We start from the raw sequence: 20758 nt of genomic DNA on the forward strand, positions 1-20758 counted from the left end.
CTGCCAACGTAAAAACGTAAAAATGCGTGAGTGGTAAATTTGAAAAGGATTCGAAGGAAAATTGCACGGGACAATGTTGTAAGGCTTTGGGTCTGGTGAATCGAATTAGCCGCGTGCTTCCCCGGCCATTAATCCGAGAGGTTGCCCCTACCGCGAGGTAAATACCTGCAGGACGGGTGGTGTGCGGGAGCATATCGCTTGCTGCTTGCTGGTCAGGTGCACGCTCTTGCAATTCTTTTCGGCGCTCGCCGGACCGATCACACCCGCGCCGACGATCTGTGCCTGTCCGTCGACACTGCTTCCTTGACCCGATCCAGGATTCAACCGGGGCTCTACACCCAGATACCTGCAACAATCGTCGGAACACGGATTGTCATCTTTCGTTCTTTACCTATTTACGATCATCGAACATTCTTTCCCATTGCTTGTCATTCTCAAACATTACATTTTCTTTTGTTTGATACTTTCATTAGTTTTCTATTTTTATTGCATGTAGCAGCAAACATAATAAGTTCATGATTATTCGTGACAATTGTAATGATGGTTCTTTGATTCGTCACTAGAGGGCTACGAAATGCACTGTATTCTCGCTGGTACAGCGATTAGGATGCGTCACAATAATGACTAAGAACAATGAAATTTACAAAAGCTAGTGCAGTTACCACGAAAGGAATATAAACATCAGAATGTACAAGTAACAATCTATGGGGTTATGTAGACTGAAGACTGTCTCACCTTTTGCTTAGCTCTTTGTTATGCAGTTGAAGTTACTCATAATCGTACAGTTTAATAAAACTAGTTAGTTTGTATACATTTATTAACTTGAATTACTCAAAGAGTTAATCAAGTGTCCCTCAGAATTTTATATAATAAAATTGTTTAAACGAAGCTTATTTTTAATACTTCTAATGGTGTAAATAGAGTAAAATAATTGAATAGTGGCGTGATCAAAGTCCGCCTATCATCTTCGTGTTTTACAATGAAACACTTTCGGAAACAATTCCTGCGGCCTGCGAAGCTACCGAGGAAGAAACTTTCGGCGTGACGAACCACCTATAATTAGAGCAGGTATTCGAGTGAAAATTATAGAGGGGAAAAGGACGAAGGGCAACCTAGTATAAGAGACGCGACGCCGAGGAATAAGAGAGAAAAAGGGAAGACGTGGAAGAAGTAGGAGGAGGATGAGTAGAAGAGAGGCCGGAGGAGTCCGCGAACTGGTCTTCTGGATTTAATCCCTCTACTACGTACGACGTATACGCCACTGAACATGCGCTTCTAAACTTTTTTGTACCTTTTACTCAACGTATTTACTATCGCCTGTCAAGGCTTTAATTTCACGAGATCGGAGGGGACTTTGCGCGTCGAAAATTAAAGGGAAAGAGAATATTATTTGGATTTAGGGATCGAAGATCTGGGAATCTGTGGAGTTAGAAATTTTGGGAGTTAGAGATCGGGTGAGTTAGAGATATAGGGAGTTAGAGATCTGGGCAGTTAGAGATATAGGGAGTTAGAGATCTGGGCAGTTAGAGATCTGTGGAGTTAGAGATATAGGGAGTTAGAGATCTGGAGAGTTAGAGATCTGTGGAGTTAGAGATCTGTGGAGTTAGAGATCTGGAGAGTTAGAGATCTGTGGAGTTAGAGATCTGTGGAGTTAGAGATCTGTGGAGTTAGAGATTTGTGGAGTTAGAGATTTGTGGAGTTAGAGATCTGGTGAGTTAGAGATCGGGTGAGTTAGAGATATAGGGAGTTAGAGATCTGGAGAGTTAGAGATCTGTGGAGTTAGAGATTTGTGGAGTTAGAGATCTGTGGAGTTAGAGATCTGGAGAGTTAGAGATCTGGAGAGTTAGAGATCTGGGGAGTTAGAGATCTGGTGAGTTAGAGATCGGGTGAGTTAGAGATATAGGGAGTTAGAGATCTGTGGAGTTAGAGATCGGGTGAGTTAGAGATCTGTGGAGTTAGAGATCTGTGGAGCTAGAGATCTGGAGAATTAGAGATCTGTGGAGTTACAGATCTGGAGAGTTACAGATCTGGAAAGTTACAGATCTGGAGAGTTACAGATCTGAGGAGTTAGAAATCTGGGGATCTAGGAGAGAGTCTATGACTCTAGAGGATTAAAAATCTAGGGATCTAGCGATTCGACAGTATAGGACTTTGTGATATAGGCATTTTGAGGACCTCACATACTAAGAATCTAAATATCAGAGATCCTTGGATCTACCACTTTAGGGATGCTTTAGTTCCAGAGATTTAGAGACCATCTATGTTTAAAATTAACATTGCTTTATTGCGACTCGGTTAACTTTTTCAAGATCTCGAAAAGAAAATGAGAAAAGTAAGCAGAGATTAAAGGGTGAGACAGACGTATATTTTCCCGAAGCGTGTCGACAGGTCGCGGAAGAGTATAAACTGTTGGTCACAGGTGCTTATTAGCCAACCGACGTTAAATAAATCCAATAATTGTACGTATGCCTGTTGGCTTCTTGGCCGAACCGACCACCCGTAAATTAATGGTGGTTTACGAGGAATTAAATTTGACACGCTTTCTCTGTACGAGTCGAAAACCAGCCACACGCTTTCTCTTGTTACCATGAACTTTTGCCGATAAACGCGGCAAAATTGTACCCCAAAGACTGAAATATCGATCACGCAGTTGGATAGACCGAATTCGATTCCAGAGATACGATGGATATAAAGTGAACGTTTATCGGGGATACTTTTATTCGACGTCTTTTGAAGACGAATAGATACTGCGGGGATGATCTTTAAATCGTTCTTCGATGTGCTACACTATGAGCTCGTTTTATGCGAGATAAGATGTCAGTTCGAGAAATTTTACATGTAAATACATATTTAGTAAGTGATAGATCATATCAACATCTTCTGATAGATTTTCAAGTTCGTCATTATTTGCTGTACGCGATAAGGATTTTATAGAAAGACTATCGATGAAGCGTTCGTGTAATCGTTTCCTCGAAACCTTAATCTTTAAATTGATGTACCATAAGCATGGTACTTCCCATCATATCAGGTATGTTTTGAAATTATTCATTGTTTGCTATGACAAGGTTTTGTATTAAGAATACCGACGAGCTCCACGCAGCTATTTTATTAAACCTTAATCTTTAAACTAATACACCATAAGTGGTATCTCGGCTAAGTTTTATGTCATCAAAACGTACGATACGACGTAATAATATTTTATTAGAAATTAGTGCAGCGACGATAGAGAATGTCCTATCATATTATCCTAACCAGTAATATGAGTTTCTAAGATGGCTGCAAAAGAAGCACAGGATCCTACCGCCTTCACTAATCGGAGTGGTCGTTCTAAAAAGGCGGCTAACATCGTTTTATATTATTTCTCGAAGCGGGATCCCGAGCATAGGTAGCGCTCGTTTAGGCGGTAAATCTTAATGAGAATCGAGGGTGTGGCCTTGGATGCCTCGGAAACGATGATTACAACCCCGTGGGCAACGATTAGAACGACCGTCGCGTCGCCTCGACTTACACCGCGCGTGTAAAGGGGCTGACCAATTTACCAAAGGTGGACGAACCTCGAACCTTCCTGACACGAGCTTTCATAGATACTAATCTTATCGCATACCCTTTGTAATCCTGCATATCGAATCTTCGTATAGCTTCCACTTCTAATCGGGTACTTAACGTTTAACGATACTGATGGGGTTACTTTTTTAACCCCTTCCCGTGCTTTGACGAGTCTCACTCGTGACGCACTCACAACTCAAACGTGATTAATGTTACTCAAATTTTGAATACTCTTCAACTTGAATTTTAGATCCAACTATAATTTGCGTTGTCAAGGATCCCTGAATATAAAATACTTAGAACATTTTAATTTTCTTTGTTCGTTTTAATGTTATAGTCCTGAATGGTTAGTCTTGACTGACGCACCTTATAAATAAATGGCACGGCAAGGGGTTAAGGTTAAGAAGCGATTTCATTTTTTGGTATAATTATATTTTTCTTATTACAAAGTACACTTTTTGTTAAAGTACATTCTTGAAATCAGAATTAATGTTCACCAAAATACAAAATAAATGTATATTCTAGTTTATGTTTCATTGTTTGTTTATTCATTTTTTAATTTTATTTTTAATTTCAGATTAAGTACACATTATATGCCAGCTTAAAAAATGTGATGTCTTGAAGCTACTAAGATACCAAATGATCCTCAACTTGTCTAAATCCTCAGAGCTCGCAAAAATTGCTTCCAGAAGTAATGTTCGGTAAGGAAGCCCATTATGCACGCCGCTGTACATCCGTGGAGTGTTTCTAAACACGAAGCCCGGTTGCCGAGCAATTTCGAGGTATCGAGGCTGTTCCGCGAGGAAATCACATGAGTCATCTAACGAGAGGGCGGCTATCAGGTAAGAGGGGTTTCGTGGCAACGGCGTAGGAGCGTTTATTATTTGTTTGCGGCCGAGAATACGCGGACCGGGTCTCTTCGGCTTGGCTCGACTCCACTTCACCCCGCCTATCTATTTCGGGTTTGTTTGGCCACGGTTTACGGCTCTCTTCCGAGAGAGAGAGACTCGTTTCAGCAGACTGATCGCGATCCTCCTCGTAGCGAGCGTGCTTATCTCGCGTGTACCGGCAGAATACCGTGAGTCCCAGGAACGAGTCATCCTCGAGGATTAAGCTGCCATCGAACGTATTCGCGAGTCGATCTATCTCCTCGACCGCGATCAACCGGTGTTTACGCGAAGGCTCAGCCCACGCACAAACAATCCTGGCTACCCCTAAACATCCTCGATAGTCTCGCGATATTGCAATCGATAGACGAGCTTGAAGAAAAGGGACGGCTCGGCCAGCTGGTCGACTTTTACGGGGAAAAGGTGTGGATGCTTCGGCGACTATCGCGGTCAAGGTTAGACGGTGCTAGGCTAGGGGCCACGAGGTGCTTTATGGAACGTAACGGAGCGCTAAAGTTATGCCCTAACGCCTGTTCCTAAGAGCACTTAGTACGAATTAGACTTTGGAAATGTCGGGGATATTGTGCTGGATTACCGAGTGGGTTATAACAGCGATGCACGCGTGGGCGTACGGACATGCAAGTGGCGTTAACTTACGTAATCCATTAATTGTATCACGGTACACTCGATTTGAGGTACAAGGGTGCTAATAGCTACATCTTTTACTTTCACAGCTCTGTAACGATCTCCGTTACATATGTTGTAATAAACGCCACACATTTATTCTCGACGCTACATCAGTTCATCGCTTGGAACCCAACAGCATTCTCGTAAAATTGATCGTGACACGCGACGATTTCGAGTCCATAGTTTGAAGGTTGAGAAACGAAAGGTGGTAGGAAGTCGACGTCGCGACAGAAGGATGCAGAGATGGACACTCGAGTGCACTCGAGGATAGGCTGAGGTCGTGCTCCAAGGGTAAGTCGAGACGGTTAGGGAATAAGGCGAATCGCGTGGATGCGAGGAGAGAGAGAGTCAAGCCTGGGAAAGAGAGAAGGACAATCGAGAGCATCGGTGGGGGAGGGCTAGCAGAGGGAGAATAATAATTCGACAAAGCGCCGGTAGGAAAGAATGAAAGAAATCCATATTCAGATCCGATGATGTATCCGGGGCCGCGGGAAGGCTCTCCATTCAAAGGAGAGGAAAGAGAGCCGTGTGTCGGAGGAGGGAAAATAAGAGAAGCCGGCTCTGGTTCTGTATGCCCTTGCCTTTATCATTTGGCGGGGGCTGCGCGAGAGCCTCAGACCCGCGACGATTATGATGTATGACGACGACAAAGATTATTATTATTATTATTGTATTGGAGAGGTATCGCGTTGCCGTGGTACGGCACGTCGGTCCCCGCTTTGTCCACGTGACAGCGATAGGGCCCATTTACGTCGAGAACACTCACCGCCGACATCATAATGGCCGGATAAATCCCCGAAAGCCCACAATACGTCGTGCATCGCGGCATTAACCGGTAAGTAGGCGGATAGATCGGTTCAACGTGAACCAACACGCGCAACACCACCCCCTTCTCTCGTCCCCGTTGCCCGCGGCCGAACTATGGCCTGCTGCGAGCCGAAACTTTGCCTCGTCCTAATTAGTATCGATTACAGAACCGACGTGTTCCCCTTCTGTATACACCGGGCCGTTCCCCGATACCTATCGTTCGTTATCTCCTTCATCTAACCCCGTTCGTACGGTGACTTTGACGTTCAACGGGGTGCCCACGGAAGGGTGGCATAGATTGCACACCGCCGGCAAACTTTCCTCGATGTATCTACACGAGCTGCATTGTTCTCGAACCAACGATGTTTGATGCTCCTTCCGCCTAATTGGGGTTGCTCGATGTCGCCGTTTACAAGATAGACGAATAGGATGAACTTCGTCGCATCGCTATGTACAAATTTCTGCAACTCCTATTTCCCCCTATAAATCTCTGTATGTCGTATATCCTTAGTTATTCAGAAATACCCCATTCTTCGATGGTACTTTCGCACAGCACCTACGGCCCTAAAAATAAGATTGTTGCTCTAATAGATTCTAAAATCCGACACAAGAGTCATAACTCGGTTCGAAGAATCTCCCGAAGCACTTCGACCGGATCCCTTGCTCCCCCGAGAGCAACAAGCTCGACAGGAAGCCGAAGAAACAACAACTCCGTTCTTCCATCCCATCGCTAGAAGCATCTGTAATCGGATATCGGTCGGCTGCAGGCGTCAAAGAGAGCGTCACGACGCGTAGCGTCCAGGACGAGGATCAGACGACGTCACTCGTCAGCTACTCGTAAACGCAGCGCACGGGAGACGAAAGGGCGAACGTTCGTCAGGTTGTCTGGCGAAGGTTCCGTGCATCGCCGCTTCGTTTACGAATACCGGCATGGGCTGCCGCGTAAGGAACGTGGATAAATAGCGGGCTCGTTTTACGACCGACCTTAAACTCGCTGTTTGCGTCTGGTGTTTCTGGCTCAACGACAATTTCGATCTGCATTCCCTCAACAACGAACCTCTTATCGCCGCCCCAAATGGCTTCGGGATAGCTTGAATCGTGAACGAGAACTCTGGACGTCCTATTTGTCCTTCGGGCCGATTGCTTGTCTCGTAAAGAGCGAAACCATTGTCTAGGAACGATCATCGTACTCCGGTGATGTTTAGAATGAGTTCCAAATAGGATGTTGCAATTAAAGTTATAGAAACTTGGTATTTAACAGAGGATCATCGAGATTGCGAAGAGGGTGATGTTGTTATGAACTTTGTTCGATTTCATCTTTTAAATGTAGCTACTTTCAACTACTCTGTTTGGATGTTCAGCTGGATTTAGATATTTGGCTGTTTAGTTACTTAACTACTTACTGAACTACATATGCAACTACAGAATATTTAACCATTTAGGTGTTTGCATAGTTGAACGTTTAGAGAGATATACATTTCCTAAATCTGTAGTGCAAATGACAATTCGTCATCGTATCATGTGACACCCAGAAGACCACCAGGAATTTTCGGTTAAGCTCCAAATATCGATACTTAATGGGTTAAACGTGAATCACTCTGGGACAATAAAAATTATCACTTAGGAATAGATGGTTCCAACGGTCTCTGACCGTTGGTTCCACCTTGAAGATTGTACGAACGGGTTCCAGAAATAATGGGGATGTCATAAAAGCTTATCTCGGCTAAGGACGGATATGACCAGGTTTATCGGTCGCGTTTGCTTTTCACCTAGACCACTTCTGTTTCTCCGAAAACGTGGCTGCATTATCGTTTCTCGATCCCTGAAAAGTTGGTTAGAAAACCAGTCACGTCCCGACACGATCCAGAGATTTCAACGTGGTTCGGTGGATACCGCCACGTTCGAGCACTCGATTCCCGTGCGAGCTAATTTCTCTTAGAACTAACTCGATCGTCGGAGCAGAGATTCTAACAAGCTCTAGGCCTAGGAATTAGCGCTAACGAGATTACAGTTTTTAGTCGAACCGTCCAGGATAAACATGGTAGTAAAAACCTCTCGACGTACACGTAACGATACACTTGCGTATGGGAAAACTGGTACTTGTATTTCAGAAAAATTCGTCTTCCGTACATTTGAAAAGTTACAAAAGGGTCGAACCTGTCCAAAAGAACCCTGCCATCCGAGTGTACCTGACAACCGGTGCTTTCAGGAATTTAACGTTCCAGAAAAAGATTACGTAACAAAGCGGCAGCAAGGAGGGGAGGGTAAGGGAGAGGAGGAAAAAAAGAAAAAGGACGGGAATATTACGTCACGACTGGTTCGTCGATCGCGTTGCGAGCAATGTATCGTCTCCTCGAGGGATTGACGAATCATTCAGCGGGCTGGTTGAAACAAGGCCAATCTTAATTAGGGGATGCACCGGGTCCCTAGGGTCTCGCATTGTTTCTCCCTTTGGCTGTTGGCAGGCTCGCGTACGCCTACGCAACGAACAGCGAATCCAAAAGTGCACGCCCCCGGAACCCATGGGATATCAAGTAGAGTACTACCGGTCGCCGGTTCACCAGAATAACCTTCCTTGGATCGGTAGCAGGCTGAAAAATATCAAGGAGATGCTCGAGGAGGTTCTCGGGACAGACAGGTGCAGGAATACTGGAGGTATCGATTATTGCGCGATCCTCGTTTTGGTAAATTGGTACGAATTGAAAGGACACTTATGGGGGTTTGAATCAAAGTTTGGTACAAATTCTCAAATTCCTAAGATAGTACTCTTTAAATTTCCAAACTTCGAATATTCAAATTGCTATATCTCTAAATCCCTACATCCCTGATTCTCTAAATCCCTAAATCTCTGAATCCCTGGATCACTGAATCACTGAATCCCTGAATCTCTAAGTCCCTGAATCCCTGAATCCCTGAATCTCTAAATCGCTGAATTCCTAAATCCCTAAATCTCTGAATCTCTAAATCCCTGAATCCCGGAATCACTAAATCACTGAATCACTGAATCACTGAATCACTGAATCACTGAATCACTGAATCACTGAATCCTTGAATCTCTAAATTCCTGAATCTCTAAATCCCTGAATCACTGAATCACTGAATCACTGAATCACTAAATCACTGAATCACTAAATCACTGAATCACTGAATCCCTGAATCTCTAAATCCCTGAATCCCTGAATCCCTGAATCTCTAAATCCTTGAATCCCTAAATCCCTGAATCACTGAATCCCTGAATCTCTAAATCCCTGAATCCTTGAATCCCTAAATCCCTGAATCCTTGAAACCCTGAATCCCTGAATCCTTGAAACCCTGAATCCCTGAATCCTTGAATCTCTAAATTCCTGAATCCCTGAATCCCTAAATCTCTAAATCCTTGAATCCCTGAATCCCTGAATCCCTGAATCCTTGAGTCCTCGAATCCTCAAATCCCCAAATCCTTAAACCCTAAAATCTCCAACCTGTCAAATTCGGAGCTTGAAGTCTGAAAATTTGTGGAGTGAAAAGCGACGCGGCTTCACCGGCGCTTTCCCCAGGGAAACCTGCTGTGTAGAAAGATCTTCGCCGATCCGGTTGTTACGCAATCGTGGAAAATGTTTTTAATCGTTGGAGACTCGGCTCGATAATGCACTCTCGTCGCGAAAGAAAAGGAAAGGAAAGGAAAAAGGACGGGAGAGGGAATGGAAATGAACAAACGACCGTGGAACGAGGAAATAACGAGTCGAGCGTACGTTATCGATTATCGTGCAACTTACGATTCGTTAGGCTTGCGCTGCCTTGAAAAGGAAAGGGAGAAAGGAGACAAAAGGGGTGGATATGGGGTACACGGATACGGGTGTACGTACAGGGCGTAGGTAAATTAGTGGTTGATAGGGAGTCGTGGAAACAACTGACACAGCGTTGATGCTTTTGGGATGTTTCACTTTTTTTCCTTTTTCTTTTGGTTCGCTGAAACGGAGCGGAGAGAATGTGCTTTGTAAGATTGATTTCGACGTTTAACCCTTTCGATCGGTCGACGAAAGCGCACGGATATTATTGCGGTCGAAGTTTAATGAGATTGAGATTCTTTTGTGAGGTGTTCAAAGTTGAATATCTAAAATTTTTATTCAGAGATTTATACGGTTGGAAGATAAAAAATGAAATGCAAGTTATGTAGTTTGCTCGGATACGGATTAAATATTCAGCAGACTAGGGTAATTATCAGCTTCATTAATTAACTGAACCGAGTCAATTATCTTAATACGTTTACCAACAAATTGCAAATTCCACGATTATCGCTTCCTGATAATTTAATTTGAACCCATTACAAATTAGTTCGTATTTCAAGATTATAGCAGAATTTAATTTCCATAGAGCGTGCAAAACGATTAATGGTTTCATATAGAAAAATGACACAGCACATATGAATCATTATCCGCTAACTCGTTAAAGTAAATTTAATCAAATAATTAATACTGATTGTTTCTTAATTAACCATCATTAAACCAAATTGGGGAATTGAAGTAGGTTGCGAGCGAGCAACGGTAAATAATGAACTGCAAAATCACCGTTAATCTCGGTTGTTTAATTCGGCGTTCGTCGTTGGCTGCGCCGAATATCGCGTTACACGAGATGTTTGCCCATCGCACGCGCGGACATATGTATTTCATTTAGTCGAGTGCACGTTGTTTGCGTTGCTCTCGCGATCGCTGGCCGAAACAACCGTAATTAAATTATCCGCCGGGTTGTTTATCCGCTCCGTAACACGAGAAAATAAATACGCGTCAATTTCGACGGCAAATCCACGCGTTAGGCCGCTGACGTGTCCATTTTATTCCTGTTGTCGTAAGCCTAACACGTTTTAGCATAGACCGCTCGCTATCGATCTTAAAATTTATTTTTAACTCTGCAATATTCAACATATCTGCACCGATGACGTCAAACTTAGAAATCTACTTCTCAATTTTTCTGACTTTCAAATTTTGTAACTTATCATTTTGGAGATTTGTATATTTAGAAATTAGGAGATGTAGGTGTAACTGTTCATCCCTGGTTTGTGTCAGAAGTTCCCTCTATCAACGTTACTTATCTCCGCATAAAAGCAAACTGCGTCCCGTTCCAGTTGCCAGGATGATCCCGTACCTTAACCAGAATCTCTCATCCATCCGACAGGATTTATCCGATAGGATTCATCCGATAGGAGGAAATCTGGGAACGACGGTACACGAAAACAGTCAGTGTTGGTTCAGGCATTGCTTTTGCGGCGGTTTAAGCGTCGTTCACGCGTGAAACAAGGAGTCGGTGAGTGCCCCAGCTCGGGATCCTTAACGCTCGGTTAGACAAACGTTCGCGGCGCTTGCATTAGCATATTGCGATTTGCATTTTGCTATATTGTCCAACGATCCTCTCTGTCCCTCCTTATTTGCCTCACCCTTTCCTCCGCAATCTGGATTTTAAACCCTTAGGCCCTGTATCGGCTGAAGCGAACGGGATGCGGCACGCGACGCACGATACGGGAGGATCGATCGGTTTTAATAGCAGATTCGTCGGTTCATTATGTGATTAAATTCCGGTGTATTAGGCTTTCGCATTCACTTCAGGGTGAATCGACGAAATTTACAAAATAATTGCAGGGTAATTCTTAAGGTTGTAAAGATTGCTCTACAGGCTTCAAATTAAAAATTTTCCAAGTCACAAATTTTCAGGTTGAAACATTATCAAACTGACGTACTTATAGATTTATAAATTTTCAACTCTACAAACTGGGTCTAAGCTTTCTCCTTTTTTATAGAAGTGGAAAAATGAATAATGTGATCGATTTATATTAGTCATGCTCTAAATCGACAGTGAATAGACAAAAAAGTTCTAAAAGCCTTGTAATGCACAAGATAGAGAGATGACCTGTGGACACATGTAGCCACAGTTGAATTTAAAACGAAGCGTGTCAGCATCCTTGAAGAGGTTAAACACCCACACGGTATTATAATAATTCCATCGCTAGGAAGACAGTTACCGCGTTAAATACGACAAGGAGCACAGTTACATGAAGTACAGACTCCATATTCATGAAATAACTGAAAGGGTGCAGCATGACGCCAGCAAGAGCAAAAATAAAGAGCAAAGTCGAACCCGGAAGCAATTGGTATACGAACACCACCCCTAGCCTGATCATCATACAATGTCCCGGCTGATTACAGTCAACCACGCGTGTCTGCCAGCAAATCTTCTTCCAGCGAGCTGTATGTATATCTCACGGTGTTTGTCAATGGTGTCCTTTGAGTAGGTGGCTTTATGGGAGGTCGTGAGGATCGAACAAGGAGTGGGTCGTAGATAGAGAAAATGGTACCTGCGTGTACCTGGAAATCCGAGATAAACGGCTACAAAATCGTACATCGGTTTATTCGCCGATCGACGGATATAGAAATGCTTATGGTGTTCTTACGACAGGATTTCCTCGTGGGCTCGTCGCTAAGGTCACGCAGGGTTGCTTAGTCGAGGTTAGGACCAGTCGAGGATGTGTTTGGATGAATCGTTAGAACAGTACTCGCGAGAAAGTGAGCGTAGGTGTTGCGGATGTCCATCTGGCGGCGAGTGTGGGAAGCTTCCGCTATTCAATGACACTTCCTACAGTCTACTGTGTATCGAACAGGATTTATTAGATGGACTGCGCCTCAAATAGGACTTGTAGTTGGACCCAGCTTTGGAAGCTGTAATTATACATCACACAATTTATGTATGGGGAAATTCAGATTAATCATACGTGTCGAATATTCTTTCATCTCGTGCTTTGTAACTTGGTGTGCCTTACGTTTCTTGCATCGTGTACGCTCTACCAGAAGTCTCTTCTGAAGGTTGGACTGATCGGTTAACATAGAAAAGACGAAGAAGATACTAATGAAACTATACAGCAAGTTCTTGTAACTTGAGTGATTGAAACGTACACGAACGATTCGAAAAAATGAATGGTATCTAGAAATTGAAAAATTAAGGGAACGATTGATTCAGCAGCGAAGGAACGTGGAAGGAGCACGAAGCACTCCTATATATAACCGTAGCCGAGAGTTGGGCTCGGGCAGTTCGTGCTCGAAAAGCTGTCCGCTAGCGAGAGTATCCTCGCGCAGAAACGAGCGGGAGACACGCGTGGGCGGCATAGCGGGTGTCGACGAAGGCATCGGAAGCGCGATTTATCGCGTGCGCGCACTCGTCCGCGTGCTCCTCGCGAAGAAAGAGTCGTCCCGTTGGTGGTCGTTAATTCTTGTCGCACGTGTCCCACCGCTTTGATCACGCGAGTATGCTAATTGCCGTCCGCCGCCCACTCTCGGCCGGCGAAGATCGCCGGGAAGAAAGAAGACCAAGTAACACGAAAAAGAGAAGACAACCGGGGATGAACAGAGAAGGACAAACAGGAGGAACAGGACTGGCTTTGACTTCGTCGAGTGGATGACTTTGCCGCTCTTCATCCGTGCGTACACTGTTCGCACATGCGCCAAACATACAGGATGCACGTTGTGAAACGCACAGGATCTACCGAACTTCTCTTGCGACTTCTTCTTACACGAATGGGGTTCGCGGAAGGCGTTTTTAACGAGGAGCTTTTTAGAGTCCGGGTGACACGAAGTCTTCGATAGTTCAAAGTTCTTAAGTTTCTAATGTGTCTAAGTGCCAAAAGAGACTGAGATGTCTCAGAATGGAGCTTTAAAGTATCAAATTGTCAAAGTGCAAAAATTCCGAAGAGTGTTTAACATCCAAAGTACCTAATTCCAGAATTTTTAAAGTTGCAAGGTCCGAAAGTGCCGAGACTCCAAACGTCCACAATCTTCAACATCAAAGAGTCTTAATATCCCAAATCCCAAAAATTAAAACTGTCAAAACTCCGAAACCACAGCTTTCAAAATTCCAAAGATCCAACATCCTCGAATCCCAAAGTACTCAAGCACCAAGGTTCCTATTCCACTTGCACGATAAGAAGACTTTCGATTTCGCTGAAAAATCAGCAGCCTGTTCAACTAGAACCTCAAGGACAGCAACTTCGTTTGATAAATTAGCAACAGATAACATTCTTCCTCCCTCTTTCCGCATCGTTCCCTCCAACCACTTTCACGGCACCTAACTTCAAATACAATGCAACTTTAAGTTTTTACAGCGATCAAGACGAATCAATTTTTTCTTCTCCTTTGAGTTCTCGAATTCAAAGAGTGACGCTGAAGAGTTCCTCATACGATATCGTAAATATTGTCCGCGTTGTGTTTGCAAAGCGACGGGTGCTCTTCTTTCGATTTATATGTCACGAAGGATCAAAGCGGCCTGACACGCGCGCTGAGAATAATCGTACAGCCGCGCTCGATAAATTTTCCTCGATTTACGAGCTCGACAGTCCGTCCGTGGATCGAAGAGAAAAACTTTCTTCTGGTAACAAAGTTGCTTTGGGTTCTTATGCGGGGTCATAATTTTTAACTTGTTATCGATGCTGTTCATCGCATTTTATTAATAACTGCTTTGTTAACAACAGATTTTAAGTTTTAATACGTTTGCTGTCATAGCTAATAATTCTATTACTTGCACACTTGTATACTTGCATATTTGTTCTCATAATCAGTCAAAAATTAATCAGTAACCACAATCGTTTGAAAAATTACAGACATGTTTATTTCACAGTAACACAAATTGAAATCTGCGAGGATCAAATCGAAGGTTCGAATGTTAACACAGTATTAATGGAGTACTAAACGAGTATTAACACAGAATAAATAGAGTAGATACAGAGAGATAAGATAAAGCAAATAGGCAGTAGTCATGAAAGCGTGAACAACGTACATATTCCACTTGCAGTAGATCGAGCGTAGATCACGTTGCGCGCGTACGATCGAACGAGCAAAACGAGTGTCCAAAGAGTTAAAAGTTGAACGTCTGGAAGAGGCCATGGTGTTTGTTCTGTCCCGTGAGAGCACCGTATTACCTCGATGTATTTGCTCGTGGAATACGTGCACTCTCGCGTGGCTGAGAAGACAATTACCTGTGCGAGGCAAACGGGCCCGCTTGGCGGCACTCTTTGTACCTGCCTGGCCGTTTCTTCCGCTCGTTCCTCGAATTTTTCTCCAAACGATCACGGAATTTTCCGTCTCTTTTTCGCTCCACTCACCGTCTTACAAATGCAACTTCTGTATTTGCGCAGAAGAAGTTTTTTAAAAACTTGAAGAATTTGGGAATTTTGGAATTTGCGGATTTAGACGTTTGCTAATTTGGAAATGAAATATTTTCTCAATTTTAAAATAGACGCTTGACAATTACTGTATTATTAACCCATTCAAAATGAAGTCTTATCAAATCATGATTAACCACAAATCGATGAACAACTCCGAATGAAGAATAATATGTACTAAATAGACAAGACAAAATATAAAATTTCAAGCGAGGTAATTTTCGAATCCCCAATGTATCAATACCGTTTGCAAACGAGGTATTAAGTTTCCCGGGAAGAAGAAACTCCCCAACAATGTTGCAAATAATTCGAGTTCGAGTATCATTTTTCAGTATTGAATGGCGGGCTCGATATCCGTGCCCGAGACGGATCGAAGCCCCAACAATCGCTGCCAGTTGATTCTACTTGTTTGTTCGCCGTGCATCGTGCCCGTTGATACACCGTGTATAATAGTGCACTGTATCAACAACGGTGTTTACCTACGCGTAATACATAAACAGACATGTCCGTAGGCATCACTTGACCGGATCATTTTACTCGACACACGATATTTTCGTTAATTACCCTCATGTCGAGATTCTTCGGTTTGCATTGTATGCAAGGTACAACAGAGGGTGAGATTCTGGTAATCTGGCATTGTGGGCTTTTTTAAGGGTTAGGATTTTGTAATTTAAAAAATTTAGAATTGTGAGATGGAGCGTTTTCAAGTGATGATATTAGAAATTTTTTAATTCTGCAATATTTTGGGACTCTGAAATTTATTAATTTTTAGACATTGGGGTTTTGCGAGAAAAAATGTGTGGCTTCAGGACATGGACTTATGGGAAGTTAAGAACATTAAAACTTTGCAAGTTTGAATTTCTCTAAAGATAATTTCCAAGAACAAAAGATTGAAAAGATGTATGCGAAGAGAGTGAATTCGTAGTGTCTGGTGAAACAAAGGAGCGTATCGAAGGGGTTAAATTCGATGATCGAAAGGCAACAGGCACTCGCATCGAGACCGAAAGCCATCCAATCCCGCGGAACGAACATTTTCTTTTTTTCCACGGAATACCCCGGCTCGGAACAACGAAGCAGACAACTCCTCGAGATCCCTCTCCGTCGTTTATCCTTCTTTAGGGGAATCCGGCTGGGAAACAAATCGAATGTGCGGCAGCAGCGAAATCAGAGAGTATCGAACGAGAGGATTCTAGAGCCGTGTGCTCTATGAGTAACCGAAATTGAACAGGAAACGAGAAGGGACAGACGCGAAGGTACACGGGCCATTGAACGTTGGCCCGGCAAACTCTGATTAGCTCTTTCGTTTCTTATTCTTATTGGAAAACTTTGGTTGCGCCACGCGGAAGGAGACAAGAAATTCCATCTCGACCGGGGCCGGCTCAATTTACCAGAAAATTCTTTATATTATACTTTCTCCCAATTACCCCGATGATGTTTACCCGTCTAAACTCGCCCTAGCCACAACCCTCTGGGATTTTTGCCCCGAGATCCCGTGTTTGCTTCGCTAGCTCCGGGCTCTTTATTAACCCTACTTTCTGTGCTCGAACGTAATATGTTCGAAAGATTTGATAAGTGTTTCGATAGATCTAATTAGATAGGCACGATAAACTGGCGTTTTATTACCGGTTGCGAAAAGCACCGAGCGAAGTTGACTTGATTTATGGAACGAGTTAAATGGCGAATCCTAGATTATTTTGACTTACGAGATAAATCGTTGTATAACCATTTTTAACCTTTTGCACTTGAAGATGATTTTATTGTTTACAAACAGCAACTTTAAAATATTAATTAAAATGTTAAATGAATTCTTCTGAGTTTAACCAATAATTTCCACTGTTGTCTATTTCACTATGTTTATACATCACAGAAGCACTATTATAGAATTAATTAAATAATTCTTATTTCAAATTATTGTATTAAATCGAATGGTGAGAGCCTCTCGAGCGCAAAGGGTTAAATCTAAAAATAGTAATCTATCGGTCATCAAGCGATTCAAGACATAAGCTACCTCAAGACACAATGTTTCGTCTACGGATCGAGAGGAGCAAAAAGAAGAATCTAATCGTAACTACGTATTCATCAAATCTCGTTACGGGTCAGAAACAGCCCATTCACCTAGCGAGCTCCCATCGTCCGCAAGTTAATTGCGTCTCAAGTACCCCGGATCGAAAGAAGACCCCAAGTTCAGCGAACAAAAAGAGGAGCCGTGAAAGAAACGAGCCGCGACTCTCGGCGCGCTCTGTGCTCCGCGACATCAAAGAGGATGCTCTGTTCCGCGAGGATGATAGCGCGGAAAAGTCCGCGGATCGAGGAAAACGAGCTCGAAACCGGATGCGGCTCGCTCGGAGCGTAGTGCGAGCGGAGAGACGCGGAGTTTTACGGGGAACGGGTTTTATTGCCGTCGGTTGCCGCACAGTCACAGTCGGCGTGGCTCAAAGGGCCGCTCGGAACAGTAAAGGCTAGTTTAACGGTGCTAACAGCGACCACAACGCGCCGAATGTATCGCCGTATACATGTACCACAGGAGATCCCTACTTTTCTTCGTCCCTAACCGTGCTCCGGCTGTTCCACGCCTTCCTCGCCTCTTTTTCTCGCTCGCTGCGACCCATTCTTTCCGCTCGACCTTTTCTTTTCCGTCCTGACCACCGGCTGTTCCCGTCGATAGCGCGATAATTTACGGCTACGCGCGGCTTTAATTAAATTTCCTAGCCCCCTCGAACGAAGACGTATGCGACGTCACCAAGAAACCGAGATATTGCGGATTTTCGCCTTTACAAATTCCAAGTAAATCTCCTACACCTGCTACAGGTAAACATTCTATTTTGCGTCACGTTCACACCCCCTCTTTCAGGAGAGGTTAACGCTAAACTACCAAACCGGTCAAATGTTCCACACGTTTCTTAACCCCTTGCATTTGTTAGGTGCGTCGGTCAGAACAGACTAATTGCAGCCACAATATTAAAACAGGCAACAAAAATTAAAATGTTATTATTCAATCGTTGACTATGCAAATTATAATTGGACTGGTACTCCAAATTGAAGCATATTAACAATTTGAGTAAAATTGATCACAGAGGTATGAGTGCGTCACGAGTCAGACTCGTCAAAATAGTGCAAGGGGTTAAGGTACACATTTTGTACATTCCTTGAAATCAGAATTTATTTTCATCAAGATAAAGAATAAGTGTGCTAATGTTTCGTCGTTTGTACATTTATTTAACCCCTTATGGCTTATTTGTCAAGTGTGTCAGTCAGAACTAATTACAGCTACAATATTAATACAGACAACAAAATTTGAAATGTATGTCAATATGTTATTATACAATCGTTGACTGTGCAAATTATAATTGGACTTGCACTTCAAATTGAAGCGTGAAAGTTTGAGTAAAATTGATCTCAGCCGAAGTACTAGTGCGTCTGACTCGTCAAAATAGTGCAAGGGGTTCATTTTTAATTTCAAAGTAAATGTACATTACATGTCGGTAGGTTTAGTGTTAAATCTAACCTTAGATGGGTCATACACTTTTGGTTGAACCCTTCAGACCGTAAAGACTAATTTCCATAGCCTCCTCCCACATTTCCAACAAAGATGTCCACAAGACAAAGATCATTGATACGCCAAAGCATAGATCCTGTTAGTTTTCGCGGAATCTATTAATCAGTATCCCAGTGAGCAACCTTGAGGCACGGTATGCAAGTGTGGCTCCGAAGGGAAACACGGTGGATGCACCGAAGGAACGGGTCAGATATATCGAGTCTATTAGCGTCGCTCGCTCGCTCTCACGATGCGACACAAGGATGAAAACGGTTGACGGGATCCCGTGCAGGAAGTGGCTCGCGGTGCGCTTATAAATAAGCATCATTCGGCCATAGCTAACCTCGGTTAGCTATGACTCGACTCGGGGATTAAAACTGATTTCGTGTTTATGAAATGTCGCGGATACTTTGGCGTCCGTGGATCATACGGGTCCGTGGATTCGACTATGCTCGAAAGAGGACCTTCCGAGAATAGATCCGATTTAGAAGCACGGCTTTAACCGAGATAGGTGGCCGGTACAGAGACTCTGACGCACCAACGTACCCGCGATTTAACCTGCATACCGAATTAACTATACGGTGACAGATGTAGGGTCATTCCTAAGCTGGGTTGTATTTTGCTGCATTGGCTCTTAACTTACGTTTTTGCTGTCACAAATCTTACCTCTCTCGTAACTTTCGCAAATTTCCAAAATCTGATCTTTTCCGGTAAGATCTTTTCCTAAATCTGATCTTTTAAAATGAAGAAGATCTCGACGTTATACGCTATAGTTGTCAGTGTTTGCAGCATTCTTCTAGATGTCAATGGCGAGAGGAAAGAGGTGAAGAGCAAAAGGGGAAGACCCGCGAGACTCGGCGGACGGAGGCAAAGAAACAAATCGTAGGAAAGAATTCGCAAGGAGAAGCGAGCTATCTCCGGGGAATGGATATCGTCTGTCTTTTTCTTCCCGTTCGCACGACTTCTTCCAGGTTTCCTTTTAATCGAAAGTAAGCGACACAGGACGTGGACGCGTTAGCAACGCGCAATCGTCGTTTGCACTTGTGCCTGCGATAACGTTATCCACGCGAGTGCAACAACTTTGGGTAGAAGAATCGAGCAGGTTCGATCGTGTATGTCGAAATGGGACACTCGTGTACGCTCGATCTGATCGAACACTTCGTGGTCTGTAATCTTTTGCATAGCTCGCTTCGAGCTGAAATTGAAAGGAAATTGGTGTAACGAGGTATTGGGAAACGTTGCTACGTGTACTGATCGTGTTTGGTGGATATGGGTCAACATTCGTTCAACATTTAATATCTTCGCGAAGTTTCATTTTCTTCCGGTAACCACTTCGCTGATTCGATACGTGGATCAATTTTAAGCATCGTGTTTGGCAGATAGGAGTCTGTTCAACTTTTAATATCTTTGTGGAATTTCATTTTCTTCCGGTAACGACTTCGGTGGTTCAATACGTGGATTAATTTTGAGTATTATGTTTGGTGGATGTGGGTTAACATTCGTTCAACATTTAATGTTTTATATCTTCCTGAAATTTGACTATTTTTTATGGTAAAGAATTTTGTTGATTCAATGCGTGGATTAATTTTAAGCATCATGTTTGATGGACATGGGTTAACATTCACATAAAATTTAATGTTTTATATCTTCATGAAATTTCACCATTTTCTTTCAATGAAGAGTTTTGTTCATTTGTTATGTGGATTAATTTTAAGCATCATGTTTGATGGACATGGGTCAACATCCACATAACATTTAATGTTTTATATGTTCATGAAATTTCACCATTTTCTTCCAATGAAGAGTTTTGTTCATTTGTTATGTGGATTAATTTTAAGCATCATGTTTGCTGGACATGGGTTAACATCCACATAAAATTTAATGTTTTGTATCTTCCTGAAATTTCACCATTTTCTTATGGTAAAGAATTTTGTTGATTCTTTATGTGGATTAATTTTTAACATCATGTTTGATGGATATGAGTCAACATCCACATAAAATTTAATGTTTTGTATCTTCCTGAAATTTCACCATTTTCTTATGGTAAAGAATTTTGTTGATTCTTTATGTGGATTAATTTTAAACATCATGTTTGATGGACATGGCTTAGCATCCACA

The 20758-nt window shown here is 42.9% G+C and overlaps 1 protein-coding gene across 1 annotated transcript in view; it reads right to left on the reverse strand.

Annotated features, from left to right (window-relative positions):
• The window catches only part of LOC100874975 (protein Wnt-4), a 47968-nt gene that overhangs the window by 7544 nt on the left and 19666 nt on the right, over positions 1-20758 (reverse strand). The window contains exon 2 of the mRNA XM_076530258.1: positions 166-346. Coding sequence (XP_076386373.1) covers positions 166-346 — 181 coding nt within the window. The remainder of the gene's footprint in view (positions 1-165; positions 347-20758) is intronic.

This window comes from Megachile rotundata, chromosome 3 (assembly GCF_050947335.1).
Source record: "Megachile rotundata isolate GNS110a chromosome 3, iyMegRotu1, whole genome shotgun sequence".
NCBI classification, from domain to species: Eukaryota; Metazoa; Arthropoda; class Insecta; order Hymenoptera; family Megachilidae; genus Megachile; species Megachile rotundata.